This window comes from Rhinoraja longicauda, chromosome 3, assembly GCF_053455715.1.
Source record: "Rhinoraja longicauda isolate Sanriku21f chromosome 3, sRhiLon1.1, whole genome shotgun sequence".
Lineage (NCBI taxonomy): Eukaryota > Metazoa > Chordata > Chondrichthyes > Rajiformes > Arhynchobatidae > Rhinoraja > Rhinoraja longicauda.
This window is the reverse complement of record NC_135955.1, coordinates 41,908,035-41,932,103: the sequence shown is the minus strand read 5'-3', so window position 1 is coordinate 41,932,103 and position 24,069 is coordinate 41,908,035. Positions and strand designations below refer to the sequence as shown.

The following is a 24,069-nucleotide window of genomic DNA, read 5'->3' as shown; positions in this document are numbered from 1 at the left end:
GGATTCTTACAAACTGTTTTCAACAGTTAGCTTGTATGCACTCACTTTTCTTAATCTATTCCTGCATGATGTGAAATTATACTAAAGCATTAATGAGCATGAATTATGGAGTAAATGCTGTGATATCTTCACCTTGCCCAAAATATTATTTGATGGAAAAATTGTAGGTATTGATGTTTCAAAGCATTTTAGGATATTAATACTTCCAGGACAGCTTTACAAAATGAATGTGAATGACTTGCAACCCATTTGGAAGTGTCCTAGCCTTAACCCATTTTCTTTTGTATTTTAACTGTTTTGTGCACTTTTGGGCAAATGACCAAAGTAAAGAAATGCATATTGAATTTTCTCCTGTATAACGATTGGTCTTCTTAAATGGCTAATATTATATATGTCCCAATAATAGACCAACTTGCATTCTCTACAATGTTACTTTCAAGAAGGATTAGTTGAATTCTTCAGTGATGAAGATTTTCCCACAGTTTATGGTTGCTTTGAACAACAAGTTGGTAGGGGTAGGGTAATGTTTCTTTGTTGCAATTGTAAGATCCAATGTTTAAAAGGTTTAAATCTGTTTTTTATTCAAGAGCTTCCTGCAATCTCAATTAGACCTTGTTTTTATGGCAGCCAGCTACTTTAGATTTTCTCTATAACATTAAATCTCATTAAGAAATACAAAAACTATTCAAATTTGATGGGTAAGTTTGGGGAAGTTACTCAATGCCTCTGTAATGTCTTGTTGCAATTTCTTGAATTGTCTTTATAAAAACAATGCAATTAAGAGCGTTTCCAAAAATGTCGCTTTAATTGGCCAAGTGTGCTTTCAGGTCATTATTGTGAAGGTTATTGTCCTGGAGGCAAATGGTGATGATGGTATTTTGACTTTATTTGTGCTCAGTACTGAGCAATTATTGGTTAGAATAGCCTTTATTGTGGTCAGTGTCTCTGTACCAATCCAAACATGTTCATTAATCCCAGCAGTATGAAAGTATTTGTATTATACCATTGTAGTATTTTATATTTCTTACAAGGGCCCTCATGTTTTTACCAAATGATACTACTTAGTAGAAGAAAATCGTGAGGTAAATTTGTGCTACCGTCATGAGCCCATCTGAAAATAGATTCCAGTGAATAGTTTAAAAGTTTAGCTGGCTTGAAGGAGCAAAAGGTTTCACTCACTCCATTAACTTGAACTAGAACCCAGTTTTTACCAGTTAGTGGTATAAATAATTGTGCTAACTAATTCTGCTTCCTAACAGGATAATTAATTGAGGTTGTAAAAGTTCCAGGATAAAACTATTGTTAGAGGTGACTTGGATCAGTACCAAGTAAATTCCTAATTGATTTAATTGAATTATGAACAGTTAAGAGGAAAAACAATAATTAACTTCCCTAGTTTACTCAAACCTGAAAAATGTAGTTTATAACAATTTTTTTGAAAGAAAAGTAGTTATAAGTTTCTAGCTGATAGCCAGTCACAAGAAAGATAATTACGCGTGGGATAAATTTGAATGTTTCTTTAAGGGCGAGGGGTAATTTTTTTCAGTTCTCACTGAGCAAGATAGTGGCAAATTTGAGTTGACTTCCCATTTTACACTCAACTTAATTTTATTCTTCACTGACTTTAATACAAAATAAAGCCCCAAGGGTCCAAAATAGGTGGCCAACCCTAAATCATATCTAACCTAGCTATATTAGAAGCTCCAATATATCAATCATATGTGTAATGTTTTCATCCTTCAAGGAAATGTAATACATAGATATACTCTGCATTGAAAATGTCTTGGGAGAATTAATTTGTGAATGAATCTCCCATATGCATTATTAAGAAACTTTTATAGATACTATATGAAATGTAAGATGATATTTATGGAGAACATTTAACAGACACTTGGAAATAATGTACACCAAAAATATCTTAGTTTTTCTATGTTCCTTGAAATACTGAATGTTGATGATATAACATTTGTTTCCATTTGTTGCTTTCATGAAAAAGCAATACAACTATTCAAAGCAAATGAAAGCGAGATGGCATATCTTGTAGACTATATGCCAATGATACAAGCTACCTAAATTAGTATTTTCAAACTTCTGAGAAGGGGTACACAGATGGATTAATGCAATACAATGGAATATCAGAATGATTCTTCAGACAAGGTCGCTTGTTGTCTGCAAAAGTGGCAGTCCTGCTGACTGAAGGGCATGAAATGAATTTGCAGAACCATTTTAATGCTATTAAAAAAATTGTGAAGAACAATTTGTTGCAATCGGGAAGGCCAACTATACCACAGAAGAAGAATCAGTTCAGAAGATGATCCTCACACCTGCTTAAGCTACACCTCAGCTGGTTTCATCTGAATTTATCACAGTTACAGATGAAGTTGGAGGATATTAATTGGAAATAGGTAAGTGCAAAATTGTGGGTTTTATCTGAAATATCTTGCATATATTATTTGACATTTAACACACTTTATCTAAACAAATTAATAACACTTGTTTTATCCAGTAAAGTGCATCATAGTTAGCCAACAATTTAATAACAAAAATATTATAAATACAGTACCTTGGTTTAATTGATTTGATGTTCTGTGTCCAATATATAAGCTGAAATTTTTGACACCGTAAAATCCTTTCCATGCAGGCTTGTATCCATCAGGCATGGGATATGTCTCTTCACTGGCAAACCAGGATCATTGTTGGGAACAACAGTTTCAGCCTCATGAGGATATCTAGGATCATTGGCGATCAGTTTTAGAGAGTTATCCCCATCACAAAATGGGAACCTTCACCGCTTCTAATGCTTTCCTTTTTAAAATCCAGATACCAGGGAACAAATTTTCCTACAGTGTGAGAATTCACTGTTTTGATGTAAAAAACACTAACTAAGCAATTAACTATTAACTAAGCTATCTTTAAAACACCCCAACTTGATTGACCCAAAGAGGAACGTCATGAATTCGAAGGCTGACATCCTTCCAAATAGCTATTTGAAATGGAAAAAAACCAGAAAATCATTCAGAAAATCATCAAGAAGTGATTGAATGTACCAAATTTTAATAAGAAAATTCATGGGTTCATTGAATTTGGTGAGCTGTGAACACATTTATAAGACTTAAAGGTGATCAACAATTAAAGTAAACCAGGGTGGGGATTCTTGTAACCATTCTTGTAACCATTTCCAGCACCATTAATAAATAATGGTGTCACACAAATAAATAGTATGGAGGATCCTAGTTTCTAATAGCAGAAGCCTCTCATCTTCTTCACTCAAAGGCCTCAAAAGACTCTGGGGAGGTAAGTCAGTTCTGTAGCATGGATATTTGTAATCACAGCAAAAAAGCCCAGCCAGAAAATCCCTTGCATCTCCTCTCACTTTACCCAAACTGTGGCAGAAACGTCATCTCCACAATATATTCAAGACTATTGATACACTAGGCGAGTTACAACAGCAAAGTGTGAGCAGCTTCAAGAAAATACAGATCCAGAGAATATGAAGAAATGACTTGTTTCAATGTCTTTTGCAAATTTCATGAGTTTTAATGAAAAACATCCTTCTGTTTCGAACAGTGATTGGCAAGTGTTGCCAAGCTTACACTCAAAAGAAAAATGCTTGCCAGAGGAAGAAATAAAAGAGTAGCTGGTTGGAGATTATTGTGAACATTTTATCAATACTTTTGGACTCAAGACATATGATTTGTGACATCGATGACAGACAATCCAATGTCCCTACATCGGAATACAAATGACTTCAAAACCCCATTGAAAGAGGAAACTGAACTGTCCTGTTTGGCCTCTCAAGTGAACATGAAAGAACTGTGGGTATATCTGGAAGTGCAAAAGAGATATCCATAGTGTCCTGGCTAACATCTATTCCTTTTCCAACATCATATCATTAAAAAAAGAGATCATTATGACATGAACCTGATGTGTGAAAAATGGATTCTGCAGTTGATTGGCTTTCAGGTCTTTATGGAAGTTCTGAAGGAAAAGTGAAAGATGCTATGTAAATATGGGGAGATGGCTAGTGGAATCAAGGGATATGGGGCAAAGGCAGGCACAGATTACTGAATGTAGATGATCAGCCATGATCACAATGAATGGTGGTGCTGGCTCGAAGGCCCAAATGGCCTCCTCCTGCACCTATTTTCTATGTTTCTATCTACGTTTCTATGTGAAAGTAGGCCTTTGCTGTCCAACACAGTGTACAGGTGAAATGGTGGCCGTCATAATCAGTACAAGTGGGTTAAATCAGCAACGTTAACAATACAACTGTACACAAAGAAACTTAAGTAACTTTCACCCTACATTACAGCCAGCTTCCCGTCTATCTTATCTAGCTCCAAGCTGCCGTTTTGACGTAGGTTAGTTGGAACGATATTTTCTTGACGCAAGCAACACAACAACAGAGATCTCCACGGCGTTTAAATCAGTTAGTCGTTTATTTGAAGTTGCAATATAACATATTGTCATATCTTTTGTCATCTTTTGTCATCGACTTGTTATCGATTAGCTTGGTAAAAATCTATTATCCTACCATAATCCACGTAACTTACACAAACTGCCAGATCTTATCTTCTGCTCAGATTTCTTACTGATCTCTTGTCAGTAGGCTGTTTAGCCGATTTACATCAGCTACTTACTTTGGCTAAAATTCTATCATCCGCTTCTTGACTTGAACTGCCTACCAATGTCGAAGCTGGAGGCTCTCTGGCCCCGCCCAGCCCATACGTAAGCATAGCATTAACCTCTTAGTGTCCAAAAATACAGCAGGATACAAAGTAATATAAAAATATGCAAAATGGCTCCTATACCCTACATGCACGTGTATTTGTAACACAAAAATGAATTTCGATGAAAGCTACTATTTGTAAACAATTGCAAGCAGTGACTTAATTATAACATTGAGCCAAAGTTGTGAATGTGACTCATAAATGCAAGACATTAATTGCTCCAGTATAATTAAGCACTTATAGTTATGGGCTATTGAATTAATTTATCCCTGAGTTATCTCACTCTCAGATGGTTACGTTCTATTTGTTTCCGAGTCAATTTTCCTGAAAGTAACTAACTGACGCCACAAAAAATTCTATCATTATTTAATGAATACCTGTGTTCTATACAACACAACATGCCGTAAATATGTGGTATGTTTACTCAGTATTCTGAACAGTGGTCTAAACCATGTCTAAACTGACTGTATTAGTGGATATGTTTTGGAGTATTTTTCCATACCATGGATAATTGAGGATTTTTAAAAAACAACTGAAGAAAAAAAGGTCAATTTTTGCATTATATATTGACAAGCGGGAATTCCAAACCTGATGTTTAACCTGTGTAATCTACGCAGCTGTATCTCTGAATAATCTAAATGCATTCCCCATGCATGGATTGAAAATTACTCGGTTTTGCTTTTACATTTAAGTGCTAAAAATGCTGTAACATGAAATATTAATTGATGCACATTTGATTGAAGTAAAATGCCTGATCCAGTAATTTAGAATGTGAAGAAGCCTGGTTCTAGCTGCCACTTCTGGTTTGTGCAGATTTATCTGATCTTAGCACAGGAATAATATTAGTTTTTCAGCACATTTTGGTTCTTATATGGATCAGGGTTCACATCACTTTTGCACCTTTGATTCACATCATTTTTGCACTTTGGATTCACATCAAAAACTCCCAGCCTTTTTAATCAGGGACTATTTTAGAAAAAACAGACTGTAATACTGACTGGCTATCGGGAGGGAAAATCATGAACAAATTAAAATACATCTACTATTGAAACTGGAGGTCAGTGCAGGCAACCCATACCTTCAGGTTTCCCCTCTGAAAGTTGTCTCTTAAAGTACCCTCTCATTCTCTGATGCTCCATAAAAAACATCCTATCTGGATGCACCACAGGTTGTGGCAACTGCTTTGACCAAGATCTCAAAAAATTGCAGAGATTTGTGAACGCAACCCAATCCGCCACACAAACTTGCTTCTCCCAACCCATTAACTTCACCTATACTTCACACTGTCATGGGAAAGTAGCCAACATAATCAAGGACCAGACTCATCCACATCATTCCCTCTTCTACCCTCACCCATTGAGCAGAAGCTTAAAAAAAACATGAAACTAGATTCAAATCCAGAATTATCAGATTCAAAAACAGCATCTTACCCACTATTGTCAGAATCTTGAATGGGCCTCTCATATTCTAAAGATTAATTCCTGATCTCCCAATCAATCTCGTTTTGGCTCTTAAACTTTTTTAAAAATCAGCATTTACTCTTTCGTTTCTCTTTTTCAATTAATGTGACAATAATAAACCAATAATAAACCCATTACGAATATTTGAGTATTGCACCAGCTGAATTGACACCTAAATGAGGTAGAGCATTCAATATGTTTTGGCAAATGCTACAGTGAATAAGCATTTTCAGAAAAAAAAAAGGAAATTTTAAAATAAGCAAAGGTGCCAATCCCATTTCCTCCAATTTTATTGAAATTCTATTTCAAACGTAATATTTAACATGCATAATGCATTATCAGGATTCAATACCAATCATTGCTTTGTACTCCATTATATTGACATTTACGAGAGTTATCTCATTTAGATGATGTTCTTGAATGGTTGTAACTGCTTTTTTACTTTGTGTACAAATTAGTTTCACTAATCTGCTGATTAGCATTGATTAGAATATGAAGCTAATGCCTTATTCTTTATGTTATAGTGACTAACTTGGACAGATTTTACTCTAAACAAAGCACAAATTTTGAACTTTATTAAGCCAAGATGAAGGCATCAAATTATTTTGAAAACATTAACAATTAAGTTAGGATATGTTTTCCATTTCCAAATAGAAATCTTTTGCAGCATCATTTTTAACACATGTAGCTCTGACCAAAATATATTAAACTCAGGTTAGAAGGCTGTTCCAGATGTGAACCAACATTTAAAGCATCATTGTCTAGTGCAGGGGTAACAAGGAAGCCACTAAACGGCATTGAAAAGGGACAACTTCATGGGCCCTGGTAACAGATATCACTGAAAGGTTAATTAGGAATTCTTGCTGAAGTGTGTAGACCAGAAAGAATGAACGCATCATTAAATTCATCAGTTAGTACACCTTTTCACTTCAAAAGCTTTAGTCAGTCACAGTCCTCCTCCCCAGTCAATCTATTTTGGCTTATGTAAATATTCCACCACAGTGCATTATTTAACACTATTAAATTCCATAAGACTCCCAGTTCCTTGTGGGCATTGCATTTCTTCCTCCCAAAGGCAATCCATATTAGGATTCATTGTTTTCTAAACACTGGGCAATATATCACAATGTAGTGTTAAATCAAATGGAATGCTAACATTTTCATGAACTTCAATCATGGTGTTTAATCCTTGTGTCTCGTTAAATGCCATTTTAATGATTGATTACTTATGAAACTCTCTCAAATTGTTGCAAAGCGTGAGTCTTAGAAGAAGCTGTTCCATTTTCTATTCCGGCCCTGCACAATTTAAAAGCAAAATGTAGATTCTAAACACCTTTTTATTTTATGTAGCAACTAGGCTTGTATACAACTGGAGTGACTAGGCTTGTATACACTGGAATTTAGAAGGATGAGAGGGGATCTTATCGAAACATATGATTATTAAGGGGTTGGACACGTTAGAGGCAGGAAACATGTTCCCAATGTTGGGGGAGTCCAGAACCAGGGGCCACAGTTTAAGAATAAGTGGTAGGCCATTTAGAACGGAGATGAGGAAAAACATTTTCAGTCAGAGAGTTGTGAATCTGTGGAATTCTCTGCCTCGGAAGGCAGTAGGCCGATTCTCTGAATGCATTCAAGAGAGAGCTAGATAGAGCTCTTAAGGATAGCGGAGTCAGGGGGTATGGGGAGAAGGCAGGAACGGGGTACTGATTGAGAATGATCAGCCATGATCACATTGAATGGCGGTGCTGGCTCGAAGGGCCGAATGGCCTACAATTGTCTATTGTCTATCTAGTCTGGTTTGACAGTCTTTTTTCTATGTAATAACTACAAAATAAAGAAGCTAAATTCATGAGTGAAACTAACTTACTATCATATGTTGACAAAAAGCCTCAAAAAAACCAAAGTGCATTCAGAATTTTTAAGTTATTTTGCTAAGCCAATTCTGCTCCAGTGGTATGATTTTTGAACATTTCACAAATTATTTTTTCAAACTTAAAGTAATTAATGCTTTTATCATGGACTGCTTTTAATCTTAGAATAATCCAATTTGGAGTGAAGTATATACCAACTAAAACAAGTTAAAACCATAAATCTTGGAAATGGATTGGCTTTTTTGTACATAATATGAATAGGTCATATTTGTTTCAAATGCATTTTTGCAAGGTATTGGCTTTAACAGTGAAAAAAAAACTTCAGGCAATTACATAAACATAAAATGTAGACAATTTTATTTAATTGAGATTGTTATGCAATGTTTTGAATGTGTGTCCTGGTACTTTGTACCGCCTTGTGTAAAATAAAAATTATTATCCTCGTTGTTAATGGCAAGACATAAAATTCCAAGCTATTAATTGTAGAAAACAACTGGAAATGGTGAGACCTGTTTTCCACGATAGAAATAACAAGGCTATGGAGGGTTCATACACTATAAGAAAGACAGGACTTCCAACATCATTTTTTTTCTGCGGCTGATTTTTCATTAATGCTTGGTTCACCGCCTAATCTGGGAGCTCTATGTGATGAATGTAAACAGTTCATTTATTACATAGGGGGCTTGACTTCAGAGAGGTTTGATTTAACTTTTTTATATAACTTAATTGTAACAAAGTCTACAGAATTTTATAAAATATAATTTGATTAGCATAAAAGCCTCCAAATATCAGGTACTTTAAAATCATTCTGTGAAATGAACAAACTAAAGTAACTTGTTCTTTTGGAAGGCTGGCCCTGGGGAATTACCACTGAGAAAAGACAAAAATCGGCATATTATAGGGAATCATTGGATATCATTTTCTGCCTGCTACAGAAGTTTATGCACAATGATAAAACTGTGCCCTTTCAACAGTGTGAAATTTGCTTTTGTTTAAGATGATCATCTGCTTTCCTAATTTGAATATTGATGAATCTGCTGCAACAATATTCTAAATTTCATATTTTACCATTCACCGCTGAATCTCAATCCCCTGGTGGCCTGATATTTAAAGCACATGTGTGTGCCACCTTAAATTGCATTCTGCTGCTTCCTGATTTTTTAATCTCTTTTTTTGCATTTTGCTCATTTGTCTTTTTTTTACTGTGATGTTGTAGAACTTGGAGCATATGGAAAACTAAAATATTATGACTCAATGACTGAAGAAGGTAAGAACTTCATCTCTCTGTTACATTATCTGTATAGTCATGATCATACACATTCTTTATTACAATAAAAAAAATCATTATAATAATGTTTTGTCTCATTATTTCATCTAACATTTTTCCAGATCGTCACTACATCTTTCTGTACACGTTGTTTTGTTTGTTTTTGTGCTGTTGAACATTGTACTGATATAGAAATTGTGAATGCAATATCGCTAAAAAATATTTTTATACAATATTGAACTGTTGTTCTTGTTTAAAAGTATTTCAATCACTTTGTTTGCCTCACTTCTGTGTTTTCAAGTGAACTCCATTTTTCAATAAAAAAGATAACCTATACCTTTCTACCTCTGATTAGGTAATTTTACAGCAAGAGTGGGTATGAAAGTGAATGTGAGAGTGTGAGTGTTATGTGTATATGCGGGTGTGAGTGCGAATGTGTCTATGTGGGCATAAGGGCATACCCCGGCGTATATTCATCCGTGCGTGTATATGTGTTTGTGAGGTTGGGCTCTACAATGTCATATTTCTCACCTGTAACCAAATTAATTGTGGATAAACTAGAAACAACGTTTGGCTTTTTGATAATGCTGATTTGCCATTTGTATCTCATTAACTGATTAGGTTCGATTGCAGTTTGGTTTGATTCCATTTGATCCCCTTCTATGAAGAGATCTGCCACATCTATGTGTTACATATTGCATTCTTCAGTAAGATGAAAGTGTTCTGTATTAACTGGCTATCAAGGTCCAATCCACAGAGAGCTTAATCCAATTCTAAGAAACATTTGCTCCTAATTTGGTACTAGCTGACTTCAAATTAGCAGTCTTTGCTCATAGGGATTGAAAACTGAAGGTTTGGGACATAATGAAGCTTCTGCATGGTAAATGGAAACCATTAGTGATGAGCCATAGCCAGAAATTAATATATTAATGTTTACTCAAGGGATACATTACACTACCTTGAGGGGTGTAGTATATTATGAATGTATGTTATACAAATATAGAGAATCTATTTTCATAAGCATTAATATGACAAATTTGGTACTTCCAGGATAGGAAAAGAATAGATTGCATTCTATGTATACAATTACATTATTTGTGCATTCTAATTTTAATGAGTATATCATGCTTTTTGCCTAGATTTCCTGTTTAACTGTGATGACAAACATTAACATTTTTCTATTTAATTGTCAGTTGGTCTTTCTGTTTAGTGCTCTTACAGTAAAATCTTCCACAGTTTGATTCAAAATTGGCAATTGTGTTATTCATATCCATTCCATAGCAATGTGTTTTGCGACTTTTGGTGCTCGGCAACAACAATTTCTACATTAATCCATTGACTTTACCAAAACTGCTGTGGGAAGACCCAATTTACAGGAGACTTTTATCCTCAGGTGTACATTGCAATGTGCTGCCCATTTCATGCTGGTTTTCAGTTCATCTAGTTTCCTGTTCTGAAACTTAAGCATTTGGAAGATGTGGTTCCAAAATAACCTCTTTTGTACAAGCAAGCTGCTCTGAAAACACTTGAGGCAAATTTATTGTATGAATCCTAAGTGACTGCACAAGTGTAAATACATTCAAATATTGTTTCTTGCCATATGCTTAGTAATATTTAATGTACACTGCAGATAATTTAATACTTACTTTATTAGTTTTATTGAAATAAAGGATACTTTGAGTAATTCCCTTGATGTCACGCAAGTTGCCTTTTATTCACTCCACTAATATACAGTCAATTTGTGGAGAAATAAGCAACAAGACTAGGAAATGCAATACCTAATAAAACCAAATGTTCATTGCTTTTCACCAAGTTTATTACAACTGCTAAATTGACTACCTGGATACTAACAATTTAATTGCATAGTCAGCCTTGCTGGTAATGGTAGAAAAGGAGTTATATCCTGATTACTTGTTAAATCTCACAAACTAATTGATTTTCCACATTGTAAGTTCATTCCTTGTGCATAGATAAGGATTGTGGAACAGTAAACGTTCAATTTTGTCCGGTCCAGCTTTCTTGTAGCACCTATGCAAGGCCTGTTATAATATAGAAAATGATTTAGTCTGTGATTAGTAAATTTGCAGATGATACAAAGCTGGGTGGTAGTGTGAACTGTGAGGAAGATGCTATGAGGTTTCAGGGTGACTTGGACAGGTTGTGTGAGTGGGCGGATGCATGGCAGATGCAGTTTAATGTGGATAAGTGTGAGGTTATCCACTTTGGTGGTAAGAATAGGAAGGCAGATTATTATCTGAATGGTGTCAAGTTAGGAAAAGGGGACGTACAACGAGATCTGGGTGTCCTAGTGCATCAGTCACTGAAAGGAAGCATGCAGGTACAGCAGGCAGTGAAGAAAGCCAATGGAATATTGGCCTTCATAACAAGAGGAATTGAGTATAGGAGCAAATAGGTCCTTCTGCAGTTGTACAGGGCCTTAGTGAGACGGCACCTGGAGTACTGTGTGCAATTTTGGTCTCCAAATTTGAGGAAGGATATTCTTGCCATTGAGGGCGTGCAGCGTAGGTTTACTAGGTTAATTCCCGGAATGGCGGGACTGCCATATGTTGAAAGACTGGAGCGACTAGGCTTGTATACACTGGAATTTCGAAGGATGAGAGGGGATCTTATCGAAACATATAAGATTATTAAGGGTTTGGACACGTTAGAGGCAGAAAATATGTTCCCAATGTTGGGGGAGTCCAGAACCATGGCCATAGTTTAAGAATAAGGGGTAGGCCATTTAGAACGGAGATGAGGAAAAACTTTTTCAGTCAGGGAGTTGTAAATCTGTGGAATTCTCTGCCTCAGAAGGCAGTGGGGGCCATTTCACCGAATACATTCAAGAGAGAGCTAGATAGAGCTCTTAAGGATAGCGGAGTCAGGGGGTATGGGGAGAAGGCAGGAATGGGGTACTGACTGAGAATGATCAGCCATGATCAATTGAATGGTGGTGCTGGCTCGAAGGGCCGAATGGCCTACTCCTGCACCTATTGTCCATTGTGATATTTGCCACGTTATTTGGATATAATTGTATGAATATAAACTGCTGATGGTGGTAACTGAACTACTAAAATATCAAAGTTTGGTTTCTGCATCCACCTCTCAGAGTACAGAATAGGTATTGCTGAGATATAGGTGCTTTGACATTTGAGTATACACAGTAACTAAAAAACAGGTACAAATGTCAAGCAACTGGAGACATTACTGAGTCACAATGGTAGTGGAGCCAACTGAGTTGTTGGGGTTGAAGTCATACATTTAGAAACCTTGCCTGAATTATTTTGGGGAATGATTCTGTAGCATACACTTTCAGTCATATCCTTAGAGACTGGACAAATTTGCTGATGGGTAAGTGGTGTGCTGGACTTTGTGTAAATGGACTTTGTTTCTTGCCTTCTGTCACATTTGCAGCATCCCACAGATTATTTGTAGGAATTTGAGTTGCAGCTTGAAATATTTAGAGATCCTTCGGGGCACAGCGGGTGTACAGGCAATTGCTGGAGAATGTACCTGGGGTAATCAACAGCAAGGCAACTCAAACAGTCAGATCGAAGAATCCTCACTGAGGCACAGTTGGAAATTTGTTCTCTGCCACAGACACAATATACCTGGAGGTATATGCGCCTTATGTTCTGCTTTCAAATTAGGTTTGCTACCTTCAAAGGAATACTTCATTCATTGCAAAATCACATGCAGAAAGTTTTTAAAAAGGAATTGAGAGGTGTGTGGTTGAAGATAGGAATTGAAGAAATATTTTCTTTTTTATTAAGTCGGAACAATAATTCAATTACAAAACAATATCTTCCCTTGCCAACCAACCAATTTCAGTACCACAAAAGTTGCTTGGCAAATATCTAAGATTTTTCATAAATTGACTATTAACTATAAGTGCACCAACCATAACAATTTCTGAAAACAAAATGCGACATCGGATGAAAGCTAAACCTAAAACCAAATACAGGAAATATGGCAGATGGGCAGCATTTGTGGAGAGAGAAACAGTTCTCTTTTTTTTTTAACTACCCAGTTCTGATGCATTATAAGTGAATTTTTAATGACACAACAAATCTTAATTATTACCACATAACCTCTCAGGTACTGAAAGATTGCTTTGCATGGAGTCTCATACTTTTGGATTAAATTTACAATTTAAAAATCCTCAATTATTAACATTATTACTGTCCATTAGAGAAGCCCCAAAAAAAATTCAAGACCATTTGCAAGTAAGGAAAGTGAACAATCTAACTCAGGAAAGAAAACCAATACAAAGGATGGTTTAATGAGCTGGCATTCATTTCAAGAGGACTGGAATATAGAAGCAAAGATGTAATGCTGAGGCTAAGGTGCTGGTCAGTAATGCTAAGGTGCTGGTCAGACCACATTTGGAATGTTGTGAGCAGTTTTGGGATCCATATCTGGGGATGGATATGCTGGTGTTGGAGAGGGTCCAGAGAGGATTTATAAGAATAATCCTGGGGATGATTGAGTTAATGTATGAGGAGCTTTTCATACCCGTGGGCCTGTATTTGCTGGAGTTTAGAAGGATGAGGGGGAAATTCTAGGGTGTAGGATAGAACTAGTATACAGGTGAACACTGCTCTGTGCACACTCAGTGGGCTGAAAGGCCTGTTTTCACGCTGTATCTCTAAGCTGAAGCAGACTTGATGGGCTGAACGGCCTAATTCTGCCACTATGTCTTATGATCTTAATCCTATTAATTTTAAGTAACATATTTAATATAATGTAGAAACGTTTAAAAATACTTAAAGCAGAGATTTTCTTCTCTTTGGTGTTTGTGCTTTTCATATCTTTATTTCTTTACTTTCACAACTATACGAGGATGTTGCCAGGACTAGAGGGTGTGAGCTACAGAGAGAGGTTGAGTAGGCTGGGTCTCTATTCTTTGCAGTGCAGGAAGATGGGGGTGATCTTATAGGTGTATAAAATCATGATAGGAATAGATCGGGTAGATGCAGATAGTCTCTTGCCCAGAGTAGGGGAATCGAGGACCAGAGGGCATAGGTTCAAGATGAAGGGGAGAAGATTTAATAGGATTCTGAGGGGTAACTTTTTCACACAAAGGTTGGTGGGTGTATGGAACAAACTGTGAGGTAGTTGAGGCTGGGACTATTCCAACGTTTAAGAAACAGTTAGACGGATACATGGATAGGATAGGTTTGGAAGGATATGGATCAAGCGCAGGCAGGTGGGACTAGTGTAGCTGGGACATGTTGGCCGGTGTCGGCAAGTTGGGCCGAAGGGCCTGTTTCCACACTGTATCACTTTATGACTCTATGACTCTATTGCCACTGCAGAAACCCTGGGTTTGCATCAGTGCGGTTTCTCTCCCATTGGTGTTACAGTTATTCTGTAACTGCAGCTGAGTTTACTTGTGCACAGAGATCATTTTTCAAAGCATCGAGACTTTTCAGGTGTACAGTTTTTCTCCCGTCATACTACAACAAAATTGAAATTAATTTCCATTCGCAACCAAAATGGAAAACCTATTAGAAATTAAACTTTAACAATTAATTTTGATGTTAGAACCACAATCAAATCCATCTGCTGAATTGATAGCCCACAGTTATCAAAAAGGTGAAAGAGGACATGTGTTGCTTTCACGGGCTCTCTTATGCCCTGCTGAGTAGAAACTATCCTTTACTCATGCTGAGCCCCAGTAGCCCCTTAATACCCATCTCGCTGATGCCTATCAACATCACATTATGAAGATCTGCAGCTGGCAATAGTTCCCTGGTGGACCTCGGGGAGAGAAGTAATTTGCTGTGAGCACTGCAGACATTTAATGGTCTTCAGACCTGCCATGGAGCCAATTCGCAACACTTCCTGCCCCATGACAACTTGGTTAGGTCATCCCAATTTCAGGAAGGGCTCTCCAGTGGATGTTAACTCCTTAATTAATACATTCAATATGTTGCTTAAACATTCAGCCTTATAAATTTAGAGGAGAACTAAAGCTGGCACGGTTTGGGTGGACGTTTTCCTCTATTTAATTAGTATGTTTTAACATTCAGTTAAAGGGCAAATGCTCACCAATTTCTCCTGCTTCCTAATCCTGCTTAGTTTTCCCAAGTTATTCCGCATAATCCGGACTGCAAAACTGAGTACTAGCACTGTAGCTTTTCTTTGTATTGCAACTGGCACTAAATGGCTGTTGTTTCATAGCTATCAAAAATGGGTACTGTACTAGAGGTGCTGTCTTTTAGTTTGTTAATGGAGACTGATGTTCCTTTGGCTTTTCTAACGCCTGGTGTGCAATGCTTTGATATTTTGAGCATTTAAATCCAATAAGGCTCCAGGATTCCTTTTGTAGTTCAACCTTTTACATGGTATATGCTTTATCTCATTCTCTGCAAAATATTCATGGTTGCCTCTCGGACTCACTCACTGTGCTCTCCCTGTTGGGAAATGTTGCTGCTGGTACTCTGAACATGGTGGATGCTGTGAGTGGACTTGCGGAATTGAAACCTCATAAGTTACACACTCTTCTTTCTATTTGCAGTCTGGAGTGTTGAGGGTTGTTACAATTCATGAAGGAGACTTTAGCCTGCTGGCTAGATAGATCAGCTCGGTGTAAATATAACAGCAGCCTGACCATGATCTATCAGTTTCCGAACTGAGCCATGGACTTCAAATGTTTTGATCACAAACCAAATCTGACGTGCATTTATGTCCTTCCTGTCAAGTACTCTGGTTCTATCCAGGAGTAGAAAATCATCTGTTGGATATAATCCACCGAATGGCCATCTGCCTCATTTCACATCAATAGTGCCTTTGCATTTTGCAGCATAGTTGTTCAGAGGTCAGTGCTTTTGTTTGTGGCATCCGTCCAGTTCTTCCATGGTGCACTGCAGAGGAAAAACTGAAGGATGGTTTGGAGAGAACGTCCTGCAGCTCGGCAGTTATTCACATGCTTGAAACTTCCAGCTTTCTTGTTTCTGCCAAGGCCAGAGAAATGCAGCAGAATCTCCCCAGTCTCTGCATTCGACAATGGTTCCAGCACCCAGTCCATCAAGACATGAAACAGTGGCCTGGTACAATGCAGGAACATAGTGGCTACACTGCTGAACCAGCTGTCAGAATTCTGAACGATTGTTTCAGAAATGTAATTTCAAATTCCACCATGGCACAACAGAGTTTAAATTTAAGTAATTAACAGTGGAATTTAGAAGAAAAAAGCTAGTCCCAATGACAGTGGCCTTAAAATCACTGGTGTATCGTATGAATACTTTCAGTTCACTAACATCCTTCAAGGCAAGAAATCTTCTGAAAAAGACGCAAAGTGCTGAAGTATCTCACCGGATCAGGCAGCATCACTGGAGAACATGGTTAAGTGACATTTCAGGTCAGGACCGTTCTGAAATCTTCTGATCGTACCAAATCTGGCCAGTTGAATGGAATCTAAAGGGGGTTGATGAGAGGGTCGAGATCGGAGTGTCAAGTGCCAACAAAATGGGATTTGTGTAGGAGCTGTGTGGATGAGTGCTTGTTCAGTGTGGGTTTGGTGGGCTGAATGGCCTGTTTTTGGGCTGCATGACTCTGTGTGTGTGAACATCATGCAAATCCAGACCCATCAACATGGTTTACTCTTAACTGTTGCCTCAGTTCAGGGGCATTTGGTGGTGGGCAATAAAGGCCAACATTGCCTGTGGCATCCACATCCGATGAATGAATGTTTAAAAACAATGCTGGCTGCTTTTGCTGACAATGCAATTTCTGAAAGCATGAAATCTAAAGTGGACCGTATTGTATTGTAGAGTGATAGATAAGAGAAACACAGTTAGAAATTAAATTCAATGTGAATAAATTAGAAGAGTCTGCTCCTGTCATCTTTGGGATGTGCAGTGGTATTGATGAACCAGTCACTGGCATTGGATTTAACAAGGGAATGGATTGAAGTGAGTTACTCCTGCTGCAGGTAGTGCTTCTTTTTAGTCTATTAAGTTTCCTGCAGACAAAGAAATTTGTCTGCATTTTAAAAGCACTGGCACAGTTTTTGGTGTACTGAGGAAAAATATATTTGAAGGTCAAGACCACAGATGTGGTACAAATCTCATGGTGTACCAGGCTACAGTGATCCATGCTCCTTAAAATGCTTCTGGCACCTTCATGACCTATGGAAGGTGCATCTAGACCCTTGTAAGATAGCAACAACTTTGTTACTACAAAATCCTCCGCTTCACTGAAAGGATAAATGAGCCAATATCAAAGTTCTTTCCAGCCCAAAGGCCCACCTCTTCCATTCAGTCTACCACGTTGGCATCTACAACATTTGCACGCCCAATGCCAGGCTCCATAGATGAACACCCTGTTTCAAGTTCTGTCACGGGAAAAGATTACCAATTATGAGGAGGACAAGATTCAAGGATGTGCTCAAAGCTTCCTTGGAGCAAAAATGTAACATCCCCACTGTTTTTTGGAATCCATGGCTCAGGACCACTCAAAGTAGTGAAGGAGCATTCTGGATAGTATTGAAATTCCCAAATCCATGCTTGGGAGCATACAGAAGCCATACATAAATGGAAACGCACAATCTAATGGAGCGCACAATCTAACAAACTACCCAACCATCCCGCCACCCTAAAGAAACCTCCTGTGTGGAAATGTTTGCACAGTCGCTTCAGAATCCATGAAACCAGAGCAAAATAAGACATAGTCAATCACAATGGATGACCCAGGAAGCACCTTGATCACACTGCAGGAAGAAAAATAATTGTCCTTCTCACTTTTTCCAGTATTGAAAGGTGTTTAAGGAATGGGAAGCCAATGTCTTGCTGGCATTTCTGGGCTGAATCCACTTGTTGCAAAAGGAATTAAGTGTCTGTTGAGGAAGAACAACTCGGAGAAAGAACAACTACGTACGGTGAAGTGAAGTTAACGTGCTGTGTCTCCAAAACAAGAGGGTTTTTAAGGCAACAGTGCATGATTTTGTGATTGATGGTCATTTTGCCATCTATTTTGCACCCCAAGGAATAACAAATTTTAGACGCTGGTAATTTACCACTCAATGTTCATCATGCAGAAAAATATAAAAATTAATTTGGTTGTTCTTAGGAATGGATCTTTCCATTAATCCTCTCTGATGTGACTAATATATATATATATGTTTAAGAATATTTTTGCAGTGAAAGGGCATGAAAGGGGATCATTTATTACTTAATATCACTGCATTAAGAATAATAGGATAATCATCCCACTGAGCTTTACAGATGTCAGTTTTCTCCTATTGTTTTTTATTTCAAGCCTGAACCTTTTTAATCATGGGTGAATCAGACATCACTCCTACAGGTTTTTATTTAAATCCTTCAGTCGTTCAGCACTCACTTTGATGGTGGCAGTCTGTTCCATGACTTGTTAATTGCTGAGTGCAAATAGAAGATAGACACAAAATGCTGGAGTAACTCAGGTAGCATCTCTAGAGAGAAGGAGTGGGTGATGTTTCGGGTCGAGACCCTTCTTCAGACCCAGAGTGTAAATAGAACTTGGATTTTCTTGAGTTATTTCAACGTATTCCCTGAACCTTTCAAATGTTGTAATTTTTTTCCACCAGATTGTGGTTGATTTATTGTAGTAACGTTTGCAATTCCTTTAGTTTCTTTCAAGTATTTTCCACAGCCTTCAGTTTGTGATTTATATTTTCCATCTTTAGTTATGAGTGTTCCACAGCAGCCATAGATTGTCCACAAAATGAATAGTTGAGTGATGGTTTCTGCTTTGGCTCTAAAGATATTCCTGGAACATCTGTTTAAAAATGATCACCAATTGAAAACTTGATAAACTGCTAGACCAAGTGGACCCATCGGGTCCAAGCCTCTCCTGCATTGGTGCAGCACCCTCGCCTTCCCCCCCTCCCCTCCTCCCCTCCCCTCCTCCCCTCCCCTCCTCCCCTCCCCTCCTCCCCCCCTTCCCTCCCTCCCCATCCCACCCCCCCCTCCCTCCGCCCTCCACCTCCCTCCCACCCCCCTCCTCCCCTCCTCCTCCCTTACCCCTCCTCCCCCACCCTCCCACCCGGAATGGCGGGACTGTCATATGTTGAAGGACTGGTGCGACTAGGCTTGTATACACTGGAATTTAGAAGGATGAGAGTGGATCTTATTAAAACAAATAAGATTATTAAGGGATTGGACACGCCAGAGGCAGAAAACATGTTCCCAATGTTGGGGGAGTCTAGAACCAGGGGCCACAGTTTAAGAATAAGGGGTAAGCCATTTAGAACGGAGATGAGGAAAAAAAATTCAGTCAGAGAGTTGTAAATCTGTGGAATTCTCTGCCTCAGAAGGCAGTGGAGGCCAATTCTCTGGATGCTTTCAAGAGAGAGTTAGATAGAGCTCTTAATGATAGCGGAGTCAGGGGGTATGGAGAGAGGGCAGGGGTACTGATGGTGAATGATCAGCCATGATCACATTGAATGGCGATGCTGGCTCGAAGGGCCAAATGGTCTACTCCTGCACCTATTGTATATTGTCTATTGTCTTCCAATCCATAGGAACTGATCCAATGTAACTCCACTTTTTAAGAAAGGAGTGAGAGAGAAAACGGGGAACTGTAGACCAGTTAGCCTAACATCGGTAGTGGGGGAGATGCTTGAGTTAATTATTAAAGATGTTATAGCAGCGCATTTGGAAAGCAGTGACAGGAGAGGTCAAAGTCAGCATGGATTTATGAAGAGGAAATCATGCTTGACTAACCTTATAGAATTTTTTGAGGATGTAATGAGTAGAACGGATAAAGGAGAGCCAGTGGATGTGGTGTATCTGGACTTTCAAAAGGCCTCCTCCTGCACCTATTTTCTATGTTTCTTTGATAAGATCCCACACAAGAGATTAGTGTGCAAAATTAGAGCACATGGTATTGGGGGTAGGGTATTGACATGGATAGAGAATTGGTTGGCAGACAAGAAGCAAAGAGTAGGAATTAACGGGATGGCGGGACTGGCATATGATGAAAGAATGGGTCGGCTGGGCTTGTATTCACTGGAATTTAGAAGGATGAGAGGAGATCTCATGGAAACATATAAAATTCTTAAAGGATTGGACAGGCTGGATGCAGCAAAAATGTTCGCAATGTTGGGGGAGTCCAGAACCATGGGTCACAGTTTAAGAATAAGGGGCAGGCCATTTAGGACTGAGATGAAGAAAAACATTTTCACCCAGAGTGTTATGAATCTGTGGAATTCTCTGCCACAGAAGGCAGTGGAGGCCAATTCACTGGGTTTTCAAGAGAGAGCTAGATTTAGCTCTTCGGGCTAAAGGAATCAAGGGATATGGGAAGAAAGCAGGAACGGGGTACTGATTTTAGATGATCAGCCATGATCATATTGAATGGTGGTGCTGGCTCAAAGGGCCGAATGGCCTACTCCTGCACCTATTTTTCTATGTTTCCATGAAAGATTAATGTCACTGCAAAACAAAATTGAGGCTGAGGATTTTGCTGAAAAACGGTGGCAATTCTTCATCAAACTATTATCATTTCTTGGAGTAGGTACCTGTTAGATTTGAGCACCTTCACCACTGCACTCCCCCCCCCCCCCCCCCATAGAATCCAGCAGTGAAACTGGCTGAAACTCCCTCGCATTTACAACCCTGGGTTAGAACTGGTGCAGAAACTGCAACCTCGTTGATTTTTATGTGGTTTGGAAGTTTGATGAAAAATTTAGTTTAGGTTGGTTTAGTTTAGATATTTAGTTTAGTTTAGTTTGGAGAAGTTCCCGTTTAATGGTTGGTGATTTGTTTAATGCTTTAATCAATGTTTCTAATTTGTATTTGCTGATGATATTAGATTATTATATTTTAAGTAATGTCCATTTTGTTTTATTTTAAATAGTTTAAAAATGCTTGACATTTGAAAACCCCAATAGCTTCAGCAGTAAGGGGTGGAGCTTTGCCAGCCTTTAAATACCTTGAAAAGAGTTTTGAGGGTTGGGCTTGTTCCAACCAATCCCGCATAATGCCATGACTATGTTTGAGACCCTGCCACCACTCAGTGCCACCACTAATGTGCCCTCGTATCAGACCAGGGGTGTATGGGTAAACGACAATGGCAGACCACAGGACCATGCTGGTATAGATAATAGATTTTAGAGCGGAGCTGGACCACTCCGTCGAAATCGCGTATACTGAAATGTAGTACACAATGGAGCGGAACGTCTGCCATTTTAGTAGGCAAAACCCGCCGTTCGTTATGCCTCTCACAGTGATATATATATATATATATCAGTCATGCACACACTTCTCAGCACATGGTTCTCCCTATCATGATCACTGTTCTCTCACATACATTTCATTAGGGCCTACCCATGCACATTTGCAATCAGTGACATCAAACTTATTTCCAGAAATCCTAATATTGTGAATAAAATAACTATGAACACATGTCAAGATATTTTTTCATTCTTTTCATTCTATATCAGTGTAATAAAATGTGATGCATACATACCTACACTGATACAGAAGTGCCAGCTTTAGACATGAATAATGTACATTGCTGCCATTGTTTAGTTTTGAATTTAACATATAATTGAGGGGGTCGGTGCAATATAGTGCTAACCCTCACTTTTGTGAAAAATTAGTTAAATGCATTAACACGATCCTAATCCACTACTCTACAACGTGTAAAAATTTCATATTTATATTCAACCGATAAGTTGGTCAAATAACAAATAACACCTTCTTGTTTTTTTTGTGATTTATTGATTTTTCAAATGTGAATATCTCATAACGACACATTTGTGGGTTAGCAATATATTGCACCAACCCCCTTCAATTTTAAATCATTCAAAAATGAACTTCATAAACAAGGATAGCACTTTTTATTTCTGTCATTCATGGTAAGATTTACATCATTTTGTGTGCGAGATATACAGGGTTGCACTGTTTCACATATCAGCTAACCAATGAAAAGATCAGGTCCTGATTTTTCCAGCTCTTCACCTCCCCCCCCCCCCCCTTGTCTGAAGAAGGGTCCTAACCTGAAACGTCACCCATCCTTTTTCTGCAGAGATGCTGCCTGACCCGGTGATTTACTCCACCACTGTGTCTATTTGAATTGGATTCATGCTTCTGTACCACGTCAGGCAGCATTGGTCATTTTAGTGGCTGTCAAGGGTTTTTAACTAATCTATTCACCAATTCAAATTTTCTTGGCTCTGAGTATAAAGTTAAATGTGTTTTCAATTATATTGTGGATACAGTAAGAGTTCTATTGTTTGCAAATGCCTAATCTCTAAATTCCATGACTTTTTAAAATGAAACAAAAAGAGATACAGCTCGTGGGAGTGAAATTAAAATTAACAGAGAAAGCAAAGAAGAACAGTTCATTAAATATGATCAATTGGCCTGATTGAGTGGATCTCTAGTGCAAATATTCAATCAGTAACATCCAAAGTTTAAAGATCACGAAGCAGCAACTCTTCAAGAAATAGTTATAAATGTCAACTGTCAACTTATCCAAGAAGTTGAACAAAAATAATTGTTTGCAAACATTTTATATACGAAGAAATCGCAGAGAGTTTCTATGTTTCTATGTTTCTAGAGTTGTAAACACTACCCAGTCTAGCACACAGAATCTGCTTACTAAAATGGCGCTGAAATTTACCCATGACCTACTACAGTTTTTAGGGTTGAGTGGCCTACCTTGCTCCTCTATTATCTTTGCATGCCAGTGCAATGCAGCAAAGTCTTCCAGAGCACTTGGCCAAAAAACTAGTGATGTTTAAACAGATAGACTGGAGTCTGAAGAAGGGACTTGACCCGAAACGCCACCCATTCCTTCTCTCCAGAGATGCTGCCTGACCCGCTGAGTTACTCCTGCATTTTGTGCCTATCTTCAGTTTAAACCAGCATCTGCAGTTTCTTCCTGCACATTAGTGATGTTTCTTTGGTCATTTAAAAACATCTGAAACAAGGAAAGTTTCTCTCTCATCTTTCTTAACCATAATCTTTGTCTGCTCCGTGGTGTACATTTTCACGTATTCTTGAGGAACGGTGATTCTCGGCAAAATAACACAAAATAACACAAAATATCCTTTCCTAATGGAAAGTTAGGCTGAATAGATGGCTGAAAAGAAAAATCTGGTGAAGCAGTAAATCTGAGTAAACAAAATTTAAAGGTTGGGGGTGTCAGGAATCTGAGTACAAAAATGGCTTCATCTGATTAAATTTGATTTTATTGGATTTTTATGGTAGTAATAACATAGCCAATGCAGTATGAATTGATGTCATTCTAATTGATTACAATATAATTATGGAATACTTCATGACGTATTACATGATATGTAACAGCAACATAGGAAAGTATTTATTATAAATAACGAGTTAAAATTAGATTTATTGTTTACTAAAGTTATATCCCCATGATTTCAATACTGAACAATCCAGTGCTGCTTGGTGAAGCTATAAATGTATGACATTTGGCACAAGTCAGTTCTCATATTTGTTCACTTCTTGCCCAGCTCCTCAATGGACTCTTGCCAGCAAAGAAGTGAAAACAGCAATTAAATCAGTACACAGTGGCAAAACGAGCAAAATGTGTTACTGGCTGCAATATGTAATTGGTCCAATTGTGGCTGGTTTTAATTACCAGCTGACAGAGAAATCGATGGTACAGGTTTAATTGAACTGCTCTGCTGAAAAGAAAAGATAGTTTGGCATTATGAATGCCAGTAGTTGGCACTAGTTTGTGGGAAATAAATATTTATTCATACTCAAAGACTAAGGTAA

The 24,069-nt window shown here is 38.0% G+C and overlaps 1 protein-coding gene across 8 annotated transcripts in view; it reads left to right on the top strand.

The window, feature by feature from the left end:
- Positions 1-24,069, top strand: part of LOC144591959 (sodium/potassium/calcium exchanger 2-like) — a 199,148-nt gene that overhangs the window by 135,606 nt on the left and 39,473 nt on the right. For 6 of the 8 annotated variants that reach the window (XM_078396029.1, XM_078396034.1, XM_078396032.1 and 3 more), the window contains one exon: positions 9,281-9,331. The exons of the other annotated variants lie outside the window; for them this stretch is intronic. In XM_078396029.1, the coding sequence (XP_078252155.1) occupies positions 9,281-9,331 (51 nt within the window). The remainder of the gene's footprint in view (positions 1-9,280; positions 9,332-24,069) is intronic. 8 annotated transcript variants of the gene reach the window in all.